Genomic DNA, 16085 nt, shown 5'->3' with positions numbered 1-16085 from the left:
CATCATCTGGAAACTATTATTTCCTCCCTAACTGACATCAGGAAGCAAAGGGCTGCAGTAATTCAAGTCTCCACCAACTCCGCCTCATATTCCAATTAATATCGTGTGCAGCCTAGAATTTAACGAGAAAACCACACAAATAACTGGATTTTTTAAAATGAAACTATGAAGTTGAATTTATACACAGAGGAATCACAGTAGGTATGCTTGAAGAATAATTTAATAGTTTTCATTATGGGAGAGTTATTTTCTTCATACACATTGCATTATGTTACTCCTACATTTCGTCTGCATATCTTAGCTAAAGTGGATGCCAACAAATATTCATCAGGGAAGAGTATATAATTAATAGCCTCACATGCCCTGCTGAATAACTGGGCAGGGAACTGGTTAAAACCCTGCCTGATCAAGTCTAGAAGATGCACCAGACACTTTAGGAAATCTCAGTGTAATCACAAAGGGTTTCCAACCGACTGGAAATACTTGGGAGATTTTGTAAAAAAAAAAAAAAAAAATACTATCAGTAAAAACAATTTGATGTATCCATGATTTTTTGTCTTTATTTTGAAGCTTGAGAAAAATTTATTATAATACGATTACAGTAATTTCTGCAGTGGTGTTGCACTATGGTCATACTTTTTATCATGTATGATCTGTATGCTTTATTACACTTTTCCAATGTGTCCATAAGAGATGTTTGCTACTGAGATATTTAGATACGTCGTCCAGAAAAAAAAAAAAAAAAAAAAAAAAAAAGGTTGGCAACCCGGATTGAATCTATTGATGGATTCTAACAAAAAAAACACAAATTAAAAAGTGTATTCTCTGGAATTAAAAGCACCTATAAAATGTGTTACATATCGAAGAAGCGTCTGATGATGTAATGGAATTTCATCAAAGTCAAAACTGCTTTTTGTAATCTTCCTGCAGTACACTTTGGTCCTATAAGAAATGATTTCTTCAACCAAACTGCTATTAAATCCATTCATGTGGGTATTCTTCAGAACAGTTTCTGAATGAGAAGATTACGTACAGGACTAGAACATAGAACAGAAACACTTCATGTCGGTAATCTGAGCTTCTGTACAACAAATTAAAATAATGACAATCTTTAAAATAATATTTGTTCTGCAGAACACGGCATCCCGCCCAAAAAGTACAGAGGTGGGTATATGTGGAGATCAAAAATCAAGTCATTTAATATGCCTAAAGTGAGTTACCCAGGCTGCATCCAAGGTAGTGACAAGCAACCTACTAGTATGGCATGATTTTTGTCGGCCTAGTCGCTATCAACTCAGTCACTTGTTAAATCATTCGCAGCAGATACTAACAACGGATCTGAGCAGCATAGTCAGGCACCAAGGACACTGCAAGCTTCAGAGCAGCAGCGGGCAAATTACCCCATAATGATCAGTTTGCTTCTGCTTTTGGTGAACAGCAACCATGATGTTACTAAATTAAATAAGAGATAACTAGCAATCCACTCAGATCAGAGCAAACTTTCCATTATATCATCTCAAAGGGTTATGTTATTGGGCAAGGCTGGTCAAGCTGTTGGATGAACCGCTCATTCCATTTTCAGTCTTCTGAAGGGTCTTGACAGCGCTTGGAACCTGTAGTCCTGTGCATAATGTGATCCCTCCACACCACACCTATAAGCAAGAATTTACAAAACGCATTAGGATTGGCATGTCGTTTTCCTATTCTCATTGCATATATACAATACAACTGTACACAGATTACCATCAATCACATCAGCTCGTCAGTGGAGCTCACAATGTCATTTTTCAATCTCACATACAGTAAATACATTAAGACTTGAGATGAGCAGATCTGATGAGATTTGAATATGCCAAATCGTGTTTATTTATTAGGAAATTTGATTTCCATCAAAGTGCAATATCCATCATTATGCTTTGGGGGTCTTTCCAAAGCATAATAAACGTAAGATGCAAAAAATAAATAAGATGTATGACAAATAAGATGTAAAAAAACACAACTCACCTGGTCTCTATCCCCCATACAGTGCTCAGCACGCTGAAACCCTGGGCTAGGGCCTTCCGTCTACGAACAGGCCCGGGACGTCCCTGCACATACACAGGGACCTGCTGGGCCTAGTTTCGTCTGGAAGTCCTGGCCTAGAGTACACGTCGCAAGAACGAGGCGTATGTTGTGAAGTCACAATTTTGCAACCTTTAGATGCGCATATGCAGAAATATCTCAATCCTGGCTGGAAGTCCTGGCCTAGAGGCGTCAGGATTAAGTGTGCTGCCACAGTGATAACAAGAGGTGTTGAGGACCGGATGGGAGACATTAAGCAGTGGAGGTGGCCAGAGAGCTGACCTTTTGCCGGCTCTCTACATGTCAGCAAAAATGGTGACTAACTGTCCGCCATTTTACTGAGCTATCACAAAGCAAATGACAAAAAATTATCCATATTCTGAAAAATACGGATTTTTGTGGAAAATTTGAGTGGAATTGAATTTTACTCCAATAAATTTGCCCATCTCTACCTAGAACCATATATTACAGTACAGAAGGCCATGTAATCTTTCAGAAGCCAAAGTACCCAAAGGAAACCTACAGCTCTGGCAAAAATTAAGTGACCACTGCAAAATTTTCATTTTCTCTGATTTTTCTCTTTATAGGTATATTTTTGAGTAAAATGTACATTGTTGTTTTATACTATAAACTGACATGTCTCCGAAATTCAAAGCTAAAAATGTTGTATTTATTTGCAGCAAATGAGAAATCGTCAAAATAATAAAAGAGAAACCGTGCTTTCAGACCTCAAATAATGCAAAGAAAACAAGTTCTTATTCATTTAGAAACAACAATACTCATGTTTTAACTCAGGAAGAGTTCAGAAATCAATATTTGGTGGAACACCATGATTTTTAATCACAGCTATCATGCGTCTTGGCATGCTTTCCACCAGTCTTTCACACTGCTTTTAGGTGACCTTATGCCACTCCTGGCACAAACATTTAAGCATAAGATGTAATTTTAATAGTTACATAGTTTATAAGGCCGAAAAAAGACAAGCGTCCATCCAGTTCAGCCTATTTCTTGTGCACTGCAGCTATTCCGCTATTCCTATACCATGCGGTATAGGCCAATTTACATCATTGAGGAAACATTCACTTCCCGACACCAATCTGGCAGTCAGATTAAATCCCTGGATTAATTAACTAAGCATTAATTAATTAACAAAGATTAATTAACTAAGTAGTTCTTCTTTGTTTGATGGCTTGTGACTATCCATCTTCCTCTTGATTACATTCTATAGGTTTTCAATGGGGTTCAGGGTCTGGAGATTGGGCTGGCCATGACAGGGTCTTGATGTGGTGCTCCTTCATCCACACATTGACCTAGTTGTGTGGCACGGGGCATTGTCCCGCTGGAAAAACCAGTCCGCAGAGTTGGGGAACATTGCCTGAGCAGAAGGAAGCAAGTGTTTTTCAACGATAACCTTGTATGCGGCTTGATTCACACATCCTTCGAAAAGATTAACCTGCCTAATTCCAGCCTTGCTGAAGCATCCCCAGATCATCACCGATCCTCCACCAAATTTCACAGTGGGTGCAAGACACTGTGGCTTGTATACCTCTCCAGGTCTCCATCTAACCATTAGACGACCAGGTGTTGGGCAAAGCTGAAGATTAGACTCATGAGAAGATTACCTTACTCCAGTCCTCTATGGTCCAATCCTTATGGTCTCTGGCAAACTTCAGCCTGGCTCTCCTTTGCTTCTCATTGATGAAAGGCTTTTTTCTAGCTTTACATGACTTGAGGCCTCCCTCTAGGAGCCTGTTACGAACGGTTCTTGCCGTGCTCTTCACCCCAGCTGCCATTTGCCATTCCTTTAGTAGGTCACTTGATGTTATCCTGCGGATGCTGAGTGAAATTCGAATAAGATGATGGTCATCCCAGTCAGTGGAGCGTCGCTTTAGCCCTCTGTCGGTCTGTAGCTTTGTTGTCCCCAATGTCTGCTGCTTGAGCTTGTTGTAATGGACTGCCGTCTTCAAAATTTTAAGGATGGAGGCAACATGACACTCACTGTATCCCTCTGCTAGTAAAGCCAGAATTGAGCCCTTCTTTTCATCACTCAAGACTTTTCTTTTCAACTGCTCTGGCATGATTAAAAGTTACTTTTTCATTCAAATTACGTTTGGGCTATTCCTAGCACTTGTTTTGCCATCCAGCTTGTCCTATTGCAAGAGGATTGTGAAGACCACAGCAGTGTTTTTTATACTTTCCCTCGTTACATAAGATTTGGTTCAGTTGATCACCTAATCAGAAGCACATTAAGTAGAAGGAGTTGGACTTTGGTTGGAATTCAACTGACACTGGAATGGAATGGCTGTCAGACATGTAGAGATGGTGATTTTTAGAAAACTGTGCTGTGGTCTCCTAATTTTTGCTGTATGTACACTGAAGAACATACAATCTACATGCAGAGGTTGGCCCAGTTCAAATAGAAAACAGAAGCCCAGGACTTCAAGGTAATAGTGCAATAAACCCCCATGCTATAAAAATTCATACATCTGCAAATACCCCAGAATGACAGCAAGGGTAAAAACAGATAATTCTATTGAGAAATTACAGCTTATTCCAGGATATAAAACTAATTACAGTTCTTCTCTTTGGAACACAAGGTTTGTCATGATATTTGCTGGGAACATAATGGCAGTTTTTATACTAACCATAAATGCAGGGACAACCGGTTGCGTAAACTTTGTTTTAAAGCTATACAATAATTGCTTTGTGTCGGTGTTGTAAAATGAAAGTTGACCTGCAAAAAAACAGAGAAAGAAAATGTATTGTTGATTTTTTCAAGAGTTTTGGAAAATCTGAGATAGTCATATATAATTTTTATTCACAATAGAGTTTGTAAAATGAATGTCTCATCTTGATCACCCTTTTCAAAATTCTATACTAGAGCATATGGATGATCTAGATCAGAGGTCCCCAACCGCCGGTCCGCGGACCAGGACCGGGCCGTTGGGGTTTTTCAGCCGGTCCGCGGGGAGAGGGGGCCCCTCCAGCCTCCAGCAGGGCCGCCATCAGGGCATGACTGCCCTGACTCCAGTATGGGGCCCGGCCGGTAGGAGCCCCCTCGGAGCCCCCCTCTTGTGCGTCTCTCTCCTCATGGGGCCCCCGGCCGCATGCTAAGCGCCGGGTCCGGGACATCTTAGCGCTGCACTGCTGCGGCAGCACCTTCATGATTCCCCTGACTTCCGGTCATGTGACGGCGCCGTCACATGGCCGGAAGTCAGGAGAACCTGGTGTCAGCGATTTGGACGAGCGCCAGGATTCTGCAGGGATCGCATGGGGGTAAGTATAACAAGTTTTATTTTTTTTTAAATACAATTAACTAGGAGTGGGGGGAATGGGAGATGCACATGGGGGGAGGGGAGAGATGAGAGATGCACATGGGGGAGGGGAGAGATGAGAGATCCACATGGGGGGGGAGGGGAGAGATGAGAGATGCACATGGGGGAGGGGAGAGATGCACATGGGGGAGGGGAGAGATGAGAGATGCACGGGGGGGATGAGAGATGCACGAGGGGTGGATGAGAGATGCACGAGGGGTGGATGAGAGATGCACGGAGGGGGATGAGAGATGCACGGAGGGGGATGAGAGATGCACGGGGGTGAGCTGCACATGGGGGGGTGAGAGATGCACATGGGGGGGTTATGTTTACATAACTTTGTTGCCTTATGAAGGGCGGGGGGGGCCCCCAAAAATTTCTTGCACAGGGGCCCACTACAGTCTGTGTCCGCCCCTGGGATGAAGTAAATGCAGCTGAACAGCAGCTGTCAGGACAGCTGCCCTGTCCTGCTGCAGGGCGTGATGGGGCCTCAGTGATGCGGCTCCTGGCACAGCACATTATGTGGGGCTCCTGGCATAGCTCCTGGCGGGGACCTGGTCTACACTATATGATAAGTATGCACTAAACTCCAAATCCCTCCATTACCCCGCCCCCATATGACCAAAGCCCCGCCCACCCCACCCCCTCCTTGCTGGGCCATGGAAAAATGATCTTGCTTCAAGCCGGTCCCTGGTGCAAAAAAGGTTGGGGACCACTGATCTAGATCACACAAGTCAAGTCAAACTGTGACCCGTGGGACAAATCTGGCCCGCGGGGTGATTATGTTTGGCTCGCGACACCAGAACCACCACCCCTATGTGGTAGAAGGCAATGTGGGGCCCATTATACTGTATGGAAAGCTATGTGGAATCATTATACTGTATGGAGGACTATATGGAGCCATTATACTGTATGGAGGACTATGTGGGGGCTATTATACTGTATACTGGTTGGCTTAGGACTTTGTCCAAGTTTTTCATTTTGGCCCGCTGTGTGTTTTGATATCCCTGGCCTAGCTGATCTTGCACTTTCATGTTGCTCATTCATATGAATAGATAATACTACAACCCCTGGCAAAAATTATGGAATCGCCGGGCTCGGAGGATGTTCATTCAGTTGTTTAATGTTGTTGAAAAAAATCAGATCACAGACATGGCACAAAACTAAAGTCAATTCAAATGGCAACTTTATGGCTTTAAGAAACACTAAAAGAAATAAAAAAAAAATGTGGTACTCAGTGAGGGTAATTTTTTTCAGACCAAGCAGAGGGAAAAAATTATGGAATCACTCAATTCTGAGGAAAAAATTATGGATTCACCCGGTAAATTTTCATTTCCAAAACTAACACCTGCATCAAATTAGATCTGCTCGTTAGTCTGCATCTAAAAAGGAGTGATCACACCTTGGAGAGCTTTTGCATCAAGTGGACTGACATGAAACATGGCTCCAACACGAGAGATGTCAATTGAAACAAAGGAGAGGATTATCAAACTCTTAAAAGAAGGTAAATCATCACTCAATGTTGCAAAAGATGTTGCTTGTTCACAGTCAGCTGTGTCTAAAATCTGGACCAAATACAAACAACATGGGAAGGCTGTTAAAGGCAAACATACTGGTAGACCAAGGAAGACATCAAAGCGTTGTATACTTGTCCAGTAGTGGTCACTGCAGGGTAAATGTATAGTCAGACACTTCCACTTCTAAACCTCTCTCTTTTTGAGATTCCAATAGACTGAATTCTCAAACATAAATCAAAAAGTAATTTATTTCTCAAATTCGGTTCAGACATGCAAATGAATGAGGGTCATTTTACTGTATTTTAAAGGGTTTGTGTTATCTTCTCTCTATCTCCAGCCTTTCTGGTTGCAGGGCGCAACGTGCTCCTGAAGATTGACAGCTTGGAACAGTGGCGAATCCATCAATCCGGCTAGGTACAGAGCAATATGAGCAGACATAAAACTTTTAAGGGTTGCGCACTCCTTACCTAGGTAACCAGACATTTTACGATTGCAGGGTTATTAACCTTGGCAATGAGCTATAAAACTATAAAAAATCTCAGTTTTCAAGAAAGGATTTTTAATAAGAGGTAAATTGTAAAGCTGCTTATTTTTACAAGCACGTTGCAATTTTACCCAATTAAAGGGCATAGCTTTGGAATTTTGTGGAAAAACAAAAAGTGGGCCTAAGCACTAACAGGCAGGTAGTCGCTTCGCCGGCACAGACCGCTCCCGCCAGAGATTCAGCTGCCTCTGCTGATGACACGTCAACAGAGCGGCAGCTTCTTTTCCTCCGTCGATGGGGCGTGACTTTGGACGTCATTCTGAATGACAGTCGGCTGTCCCAGTTAGGCAGCGGGAATCCAGACTGTCAATCAGAATGACATTGGAAGTTCCTCCTTGTGAACATAGCGGAGCGGAAAAGCTGTCACTCTGTCAAAGTGACATCAGCAAAGGCAGCTATATCGCTGGCAGGAGCAGTCTGCGACCGCTCTGTGGCATCGAAAAACGGTGCTAGGCACAACAAGCATATAAGTAGCAACTACCTGTCAGTTAGTGCTTAGGCATATTTTGTTTTTCACAAAGTCCCGGATACCCCCTTTAAGAACTTGAGAAACAATTTCAAAGTTTAGCACAATACGATATACATGTACATCAGTGCTAGAGTCGACATGTGGAGGGGCTCAGGAGCCAAGCTCCCTCCAGACGTGGTAGGTGCCACCTATGTCACACAGCCAAAATCTGTCTCTAACAGCAGCAAGTGGAGACAAGCTTCGATCACTGCCGTATCTATTTAGATGCAGCTTTAAATCTCTGACAGTGGCATTTAAATGGAGCATCACTTCCATCAGCTCCTGACATTGTTATTCCTTACTATGGCACCTGCTGAAGGCACCCGTCACTCACTGACATCACTTTTCTCCCCCATTAAAAGTGAAATGTCAGAATTGTTTTTCAGTCATCACATCTCATTGAAAAATGCAATAAAACTAGACATTGCATGTACCCCAAAGTGGTATCAATAAAAACATCATGAAAAAAACAAGCAGTCACACAACTCCATCGCCAAAAAAAAAAAAAATGTTCTTAGGCTCAGAAAATAGCCACACATACCAAAATAAAAATAACGTGGGCAAATTTGGTACCGTGGTAATAGTACCGACCTGGAGAATGTTTGCAGGTAATTTTTACAATAAAATGAACACCATAAAAACAAAAGCCAAAAAACTGTGGTGGAATTGCACTTTTTTTTACCATTTCATCCCATTTGGATTTTTTTCCCCCCATTTTTCAGTACATTGCAAGGTAAAAATGGATGTTATTTAAAACTACAATTCGTCCAACAACAAAAAAGCAGGCCATCATAAGACTATATTGACAACAAAATAAAGAGAGTTATGGCTCATGGAAAAAAAAGGGAGGTGGGGGAGAAATGCAAGTGCAAAACAATACATTGGCTGCAGAGACCAGGGGTTAATAATGCTAACGTTTTTGTCTATTTAAAGCATCCAGATCTGCCTTTATTAATCTATTCTTCCTAATATTTCATTGTTCATGCCTATTTAATAATATAAAAAGGGAAAACAATAACGTACCTCCATCAAAGTCGCAGTATACACCTATTCTATCCGGTACTGCTACTTCCAGTCCTTTGGCTTTGTTGTTATGCTTTGCAGCAAATGTCGCCTGTAACCAGTTGTTCACATGTAAGCACCAGCTTGTATTGGTCTTTCCTAGCTGGTCAAACTTGCCAATTGTCTTATAGGAGACACCCACACTGTATGATTTGCAGTCCTTCTGAGCTTTAACTTCCCAGTAATATTGCCCACTTTCAATTGCTGTGTCACCTGTTTGAAGAACCATCCAATAGTCATTAAAAGACAATTCTGCTGAATCATCATTAATCATTTTGGTGGCCAGATTTATACAATACTTAAGAAAAATATATGAGCATTTTATATCTCAAAAAAGGTCTTTATAGGGAATTCCTTTCATAGCTATTTGTGCAGAAATGATCTATTATTATTATTATTTATTTATATAGCACCATTGATTCCATAGTATTATACATAAGAAGGGGTTACATACCAAATACAGATATCATTTACATTAAATGAACTAACAATGATAGACTGGTACAGAGGGGAGGGGACCCTGCCCTTGAGGACTTACATTCTACTGGATTATGAGGAAGGAGACAGTAGGTTGGGGAGCTGCAGAAACTCTGGTGGTGGTGAGGCGGCAGCGTGGTCATTGCAGGTTGTAAGCTTTCTTGAAGTGATGGGTTTTCAGATTCCATCTGAAGGCTCCGAATGTGGCGGATAATCGGACGTGTTGAGACACAATTCCAGAGGATGGGTGATATTCGGGAGAAGTCTTGGAGGCAATTGGGTGAGGAACGACTAAGTGTGGAGGAGAGGAGGGGGTCTTGGGAGGACCGGAGATTACGTAAGGGAATATATCCAGAGATTAGTTCAGAGATGTATGGAGGAGAAAGGTTATGGATGGCTTTGTAGGTCAGTGTTAGTAGTTTGAACTGGATACGTTGGGCAATTGGGAGCCAGTGAAGGGTATTGCAAAGGGGGAGTAGCAGAGGAGTAGCGAGGAGATAGATGAACTAGTACAGGGGAAAGCGTGGTGTCATTTATTGTGATCGATCGATCAGATGGGAAAGATAGTCGCGAGATGAAGGAAAGATGAGGAGTTCCGATTTGTCCACATTGAGTTTGAGGAAGTGAGAGGAGAAGAAGGAGGATATGGCCGATAGACACGCTGGGATTCTGGACAGCAGAGAGAGGACGTCTGGGCCAGAGAGGTAGATCTGAGTGTCATCAGCGTACAAGTGGTACTGGAAGCCATGGGACTTCATGAACTGTCCCAAGCCAAGAGTATAGATGGAGAAGGGTAGGGGCAGGATGAGGAGGTAGTGTGGGAGTGGGAGACGCTAAATGTGTGGTTGGAAAGGTATGAGGAGATCCAGGATAGAGAAAGGTCTTTGACACGACAGAAAGAGAGAACCTGTAGTAGGAGGCAGTGGTCAACTGTGTCGAAGGCAGAGGACAGGTCTAGAAGGAGGAGTATAGAGAATCGTCTGGTGGCTTTGGCTGTAAGTAAGTCATTAGTAATTTTGGTCAGGGAAGTTTCAGTGGAATGGTAGGGACTAGTGCTGAGCGAGTATGTTCTGTTCAGAGTATGCTCGGGCCGAGCTCCGAGTATTTACAGCTGCTCGGTGTTATGTTTGAATCACTCCCGTGTGCATCATTTGCAACTGTTTGACAACTTTATTACATGTGAGGAATGTGTAAGAAATAGACATTCCTCACATGTAATAAAACTGTCAAACAGTTGCAAATCATGCACACGGGAGTAATTCAAACAGATCACCGAGCAGCTGTAAATACTCGGAGCTCGGCCCGAGCATACTCGGCGAAAGGGTTAATAGAACATACTCGCTCAACACTAGTAGGGACGGAAGCCAGATTGTTGGTTGTCGAAGAGAGAGTTAGATGAGAGGTGAGAGGAAAGTTCAGAGTGAACATGTTGCTCAAGGAGTTTGGAGGCAAATGGGAGCAGCGATATGGGGCGATAGCTGGACAAAGCAGTTGGGTCGAGGGATGGCTTTTTGAGGATGGGCGTGATTGTGGCATGTTTGAAAGCAGAGGGGAAGGTACCAGAAGTTAGTAATAGGTTGAAGAGATGAGTTACAGATGGGATGAGTGTGAGGGTGAGGTTGGGGAGGAGGTGGGATGAGTGTGGGGGTGAGGTTGGGGAGAAGGTGGGATGGGGTCGAGTGCACAACTGGTGAGGTGTGATTTGGAGAGGAGGTGAGTAAGCTCTCCTTCAGTGATGTTGGAGAGAAAGGTTATGGGGGAAGGGCAATTGTCTGGAAAACAAAGGGGTTGTGGTGGTCGAACAATAAAGACTTGCCTTGGCAAAGTCCTCAGCAGCGATGTTGGAGGTCAGATGGGGCAGTGGAGGGCGGAGGAGGGAGTTAAAAGTGTTAAATAGTTGTTTGGGGTTGTATGATAAGGAAAATATGAGGGTTGTGAAGTAGGCCTGTTTAACAGAGATGAGGGCTGATTTGAATGTGAGTGTTGCTTGTTTGAATGCAGTGACATAATCTTGCAAATGTATTTTCTTCCAACGCCGCTCCGCAACCCTGGACGCTTGCCAAAGCTTTTTAGTGAGGTTATTGTGCCAGGGTTGTCTATTGATTCGTCACAATCTGCCATGCATAAGAGGGGCGACAGAGTCAATGGCTGATGCGAGAGTGGCATTGTAGAATGCAGTGGCGCTGTCTATGTCGTGGAGTGAAGACATGGATGTCAGTGGTAGAATAGAGTCAGAGTGTGTGAGTGTCTGGGTGTGCTAGCGTGGATGTGCTAGTTGTTGGACATGGGTGACAGGTGAGGAGGACAGGAATGAGAAAGTGAGTAGATGGTGGTCAGATAGGGGGAGGGGGGAGATTGAGAGGTTAGATAGGGAGCAGAATCGGGTGAAGATAAGGTCCAATGTATGTCACCGTCTGTGTGGGTGGCTGTGGAGGACCACTGAATAAGTCCAAAAGATGCAGTTAAGCGACAGGAGTTTGGATGCTGCTGACTGGCAGGTGTCAGTGGGGATGTTGAAATCGCCCATGATGATGGTGGAAATGTCAGGAGAGAGAAAGTGAAGAAGACAGGTGGAGAATTGGTCAATAAAGGGAGTGACCAGGCCTGTAGGTCGGTATATGACGACCACTTGAAGGTTGGAGGGAGAGTAGATGCCGACAGAGTGGACTTCAAAAGAAGGGAGGATGACAGAGTGTAGAGGTAGGATTGGGTTAAAGGTGCGGTTGGTAGAAAGGAGAATCCATAGGATATATCAAGTGTCTGACCCTCAAGTTCAGCTTTGTAAATTTTTGCTTAACTGATGGAGGACGCTGTCCTCCACATGAAGCAGAGAAGGAGGACAGCGATCGCAAGAAAAGAGGAGGCGCCTGACCTAGACCAGCGAGAAGTGCGCCTGCACAGGAGCGCGATGCGGATCACTGTGTGGATGACATGGGAAGCGTCATCCTCACAAAGCAGAGGAGGACTGAAAGGTGGTGGCTGTAGGGTAAAGTTTTGTAAATTATTGCTTATTTGTAATAGATCAATGTATAGGTTTTGGATGTGCAGTCCATGTCTTTCTCTACAGCTATGATACATAAACGTCTGATAGACTGGGTCCAAGAGGTGAGATCCAATCTAGTTCCAGTCGGACCCCTGTGCCAGCTAGTGAGGTGGTCATGCATGTATAGCTCTACAAATTCACTAGGCTTACTTGGTTGTTTTTAAAGCACATAAAATGTGAACAGAATGTAGGCACAGCCATTTCTCCTTTTATATCAGCGACCTCACCATGGCCTATTCTCAGAAACTGTTTCACCTCTACCTTTCAATCACACTTGGTCAGTGGTTCCCCAGTGGTTTTACCATGAGTAAAAATAATGAAATTGTTCCTCCTGTCCAAGGGTCACTTCCATTCCTACTTCAAAGAAACAGTGTTGAAGTGGGTAAAGCTGAAGTTAAATGGAAAAGGTCAGAAAAAAAAACAAAAAAACTTTACCTATAACCATAGTGTAATCTGCAAATAAATACAGTTTTAAATGTATGGCAGCCTTCTTGGAGAACAAAGTTATATTGTCCCTACAGCCACTGGCATCCAGTCATTGGGGAGCCCCCGGGCCAGTGAACAGTGGTCTAATCACACCCCTTGATCCTTGACTGACCACCTGCTCTACCGTATGTGTGCGCAGAGCAAAATGTCAGGGGAGTGATACAGCCCTGACTGTTCCCAGGTTGCAGTATTTGTACAGAGAGCTGGGAGCGAGGTGACTAAGCAGACTAGCCAAGGGAGGGAGTGCTGACTTTTCTTGCCTGGTCTCCTTCCATCTGTATATGGAGAAACTTGTCAGTTAAGCAGATTCCAGGAGGAGAAAATAAAATAGGTCCTGGCTCCCATGGCTTGTCCACTTTGTCACCTATTCTCCGCCTGCCTTTCATTCATGCTGTCTGTGGTTCAAGCAGTATGAATAACCTGGCAAGTTCCCTTTAAGGAGCACTGGCTGGTAAACACTGCTTTAGGTATTAGTGGTAGACCTTGAAACTCCACTGCAAAGATGAAGTGATACGAAGTCTAATAAACCAAAAAGATCATTTTACACATAACATTCTCCCTCATTCAAATCCATAAACCGCAGTAAACAAAATGAAGATCATATCAATGAGGACATTATGGAAATAGACTACATATTTCCTGCATGTAAAGGGTAGCACTTACCCAACACTGTATACGATTCTCCTGTGAATCGATCCCTGCTGCCCCTCCCCATCGAAGGCCTAGAAGTGACAGATGTCCTCTTCGGTGATGGAGTTGCACTTCTATAAAAAAAATTAAAAAAAAGAAAAAAATCAGGACAAATGAGATTTGCGAGGAAATAAATGTATATACTTTTCCGTCACCTGGACATAGCACTATCAACTAGTCTACAACTGAAGATCTGATCCTAAACAAATCGCCGGTTTTGTGGCATGGAATCTTTGCCATACACACATATATATATATACACAAACACACATATATATTTCTCGGACTCAGTGCAAGTAAAGGCATGGCCTCCCTTTCTTTGAGCTGGGATTACGTTTATATAGCTGGGTGTCCATAGTCGGGCCTGGTCCTGCTCAGCCCTTATTCCCATTGAGGTCATTTTTGACACAGGGTAAGGGTTTTAATACTAGAGGTTAGGACCGTCCCGACTGGGTGCACCTTAGCGCTGGTGGGATGGGGCTTTTACGCTTTTTTTTTTTACATCAAAAACAGAGTTTACCAAGTACCCCGTTATTTATATGCACTATTGCTTTTTACTTACAGCAGGGTATATGCTAATTTAAAGAGAAAAAAAAAACTATTTTAGGAAGAGTATCTGCCGCCCTAAGGCTAAGTAAAAAAAAACAAAAACACAAACCCTCATGCAGAGTACATAGCTGTGATTGCTTGTTCTAAGTGACTTGTGGCTACGTGTACATGGACAATCCTGTGCCTTACATCCAAACATGGTTGCTTTGTTACTTTCAATACATATTCAAATATTGGCTTATGTCTGCCCAGAAATTAAACAATTTGGGTGATTTGTGCAATACTACAGTGCTATTTCATGTTACCTTTGACAACATGAAGAACAAAATTTTACAAGCAAAAACCAAAGCTATTATTGCAATATCATTTGGATAGGATTGTCATTTTACTTGTTATAATTCTAAAGATAAACAATTTAAAATATACAATTAAAAATGCGGTTAACTTCTATTATATGTTCGATTTATGTTCGCAAAACTCACATACAAAATGTTTAATAAATAGATATAAAACAAGGTTTTATTCATTCCAATATAAATAGCATAAAAGCAATTATAATTCCAAGCTACACGCGATAACAGTGGAATGATTCCATCTAATGGTCACATATCTGTAGAGTCCAAGATGGTTACTTTGTACCTACACTCCTGAGTGTATATAAATGCTATAAAAGAGAAAGCCAGAGTAAGTGGACTTCAAGTGTGCTGCTGATTCAGAAACAAATCATAGAATAAAGTAAAAGGTGGTTTATTTGTCAACGCATTTCAGAGTCAAATCCGACTCCTTCCTCAGGACAACCACATGTGAAAGGGATACCTTACATTGCAGACAATAATTAGTCTTAATTAGTGTTGAGCATTCAGATACTGAAATATCGGGTATCGACCGATATTCGCGGTATCGGAGTTCCGATACTTTTAGAATATCGAATACCAGAATCGGAAGTTCCCATAATGCCTGCGCTGTGCAGTGTCTCTGAAGGATGACAATGACAAGCTGGATGGCAGCGCTCAGCTTACTGTACTTGTCATTTAGTGTTAAAGGATTTATTAAAAAAATAAGTGTTTTCATGCACCGTCTCTTTAAAAAAGCCGGCCGGCAATTCAGCAGCGGTACCCGACAATTTAGAAAAGAAAGAATAGAGCATCACACATAGATTAGATAGATAGAAACATGCCAGTCACATATATAAGAAGTACAGTGATAGTGTTGATTACTGTACTTGTCATTTAGTGTTAAAATAAAGGATTTATTAAAAAAAAAAAAATTGGCGTGGGGTTCCTCGTAATTTTAGTGTCTAGCGGAGGTTAAGCAGACGGCTGGGGCAGATGTTTGAAACCTGGGAAGGGGGTAATACCCACGGAGCTTCCCAATCTACTAATATCAGCCCCCAGCTGAATATCTAGTCTTTACTAGCTACTAAAATGGGGGACCCCAAAAAAAATGACGTGGGGCTCCCCCTATTTTAATAGCTAGCAAAGGCTAGGCAGACAGCTGGGGGCTGATATTAATAGCCCAGGAAGGGTGCCATGAATATTGGCCCCCTCCCAGGCTAGAAACACCAGCAGTCAGTAGCCCCAGAAATGGCGCATCCATACGATGCGCCAATTCTGGCACTTAGCCTCGCTCTTCTCACTGCCCTGTAGCGGTGACAGTGGGGTAATAGGGCTGGGGTTGATGTCAGCTTATAATGCCAGCTGACATCAAGCCCAGGTTAGTAATGGAGAGGCGTCTATAAGACACCCCCATTACTAACCCCATAGTCAAAGTTAAAAAAACACAACACCCAGAATAAAGTCCTTTAATTGAAATAAACATACAATTCTTTAATGTT

At 42.7% G+C, this 16085-nt stretch overlaps 1 protein-coding gene across 4 annotated transcripts in view; it reads right to left on the bottom strand.

The window, feature by feature from the left end:
* Nucleotides 1–202: 202 nt before the first annotated feature.
* Nucleotides 203–16085, bottom strand: part of FSD1L (fibronectin type III and SPRY domain containing 1 like) — an 83593-nt gene continuing 67710 nt past the window's right edge. For 2 of the 4 annotated variants that reach the window (XM_073666625.1, XM_073666668.1), the window contains 4 exons: nucleotides 13676–13776; nucleotides 8968–9219; nucleotides 4707–4795; nucleotides 203–1652 (listed from right to left, as the gene is read on the bottom strand). In XM_073666625.1, the coding sequence (XP_073522726.1) occupies nucleotides 1530–1652; nucleotides 4707–4795; nucleotides 8968–9219; nucleotides 13676–13776 (565 nt within the window). In that variant the 3' untranslated portion in view covers nucleotides 203–1529. The remainder of the gene's footprint in view (nucleotides 1653–4706; nucleotides 4796–8967; nucleotides 9220–13675; nucleotides 13777–16085) is intronic. The other 2 variants (XM_073666649.1, XM_073666675.1) reach the window with 1 other exon arrangement.

This window comes from Phyllobates terribilis, unplaced genomic scaffold, assembly GCF_046119375.1.
Source record: "Phyllobates terribilis strain yellow unplaced genomic scaffold, ASM4611937v1 Scaffold_1__5_contigs__length_1240528914, whole genome shotgun sequence".
Lineage (NCBI taxonomy): Eukaryota > Metazoa > Chordata > Amphibia > Anura > Dendrobatidae > Phyllobates > Phyllobates terribilis.
Note: the sequence above shows the minus strand (reverse complement) of the source record. Positions and strands in the feature narration are given on the sequence as shown.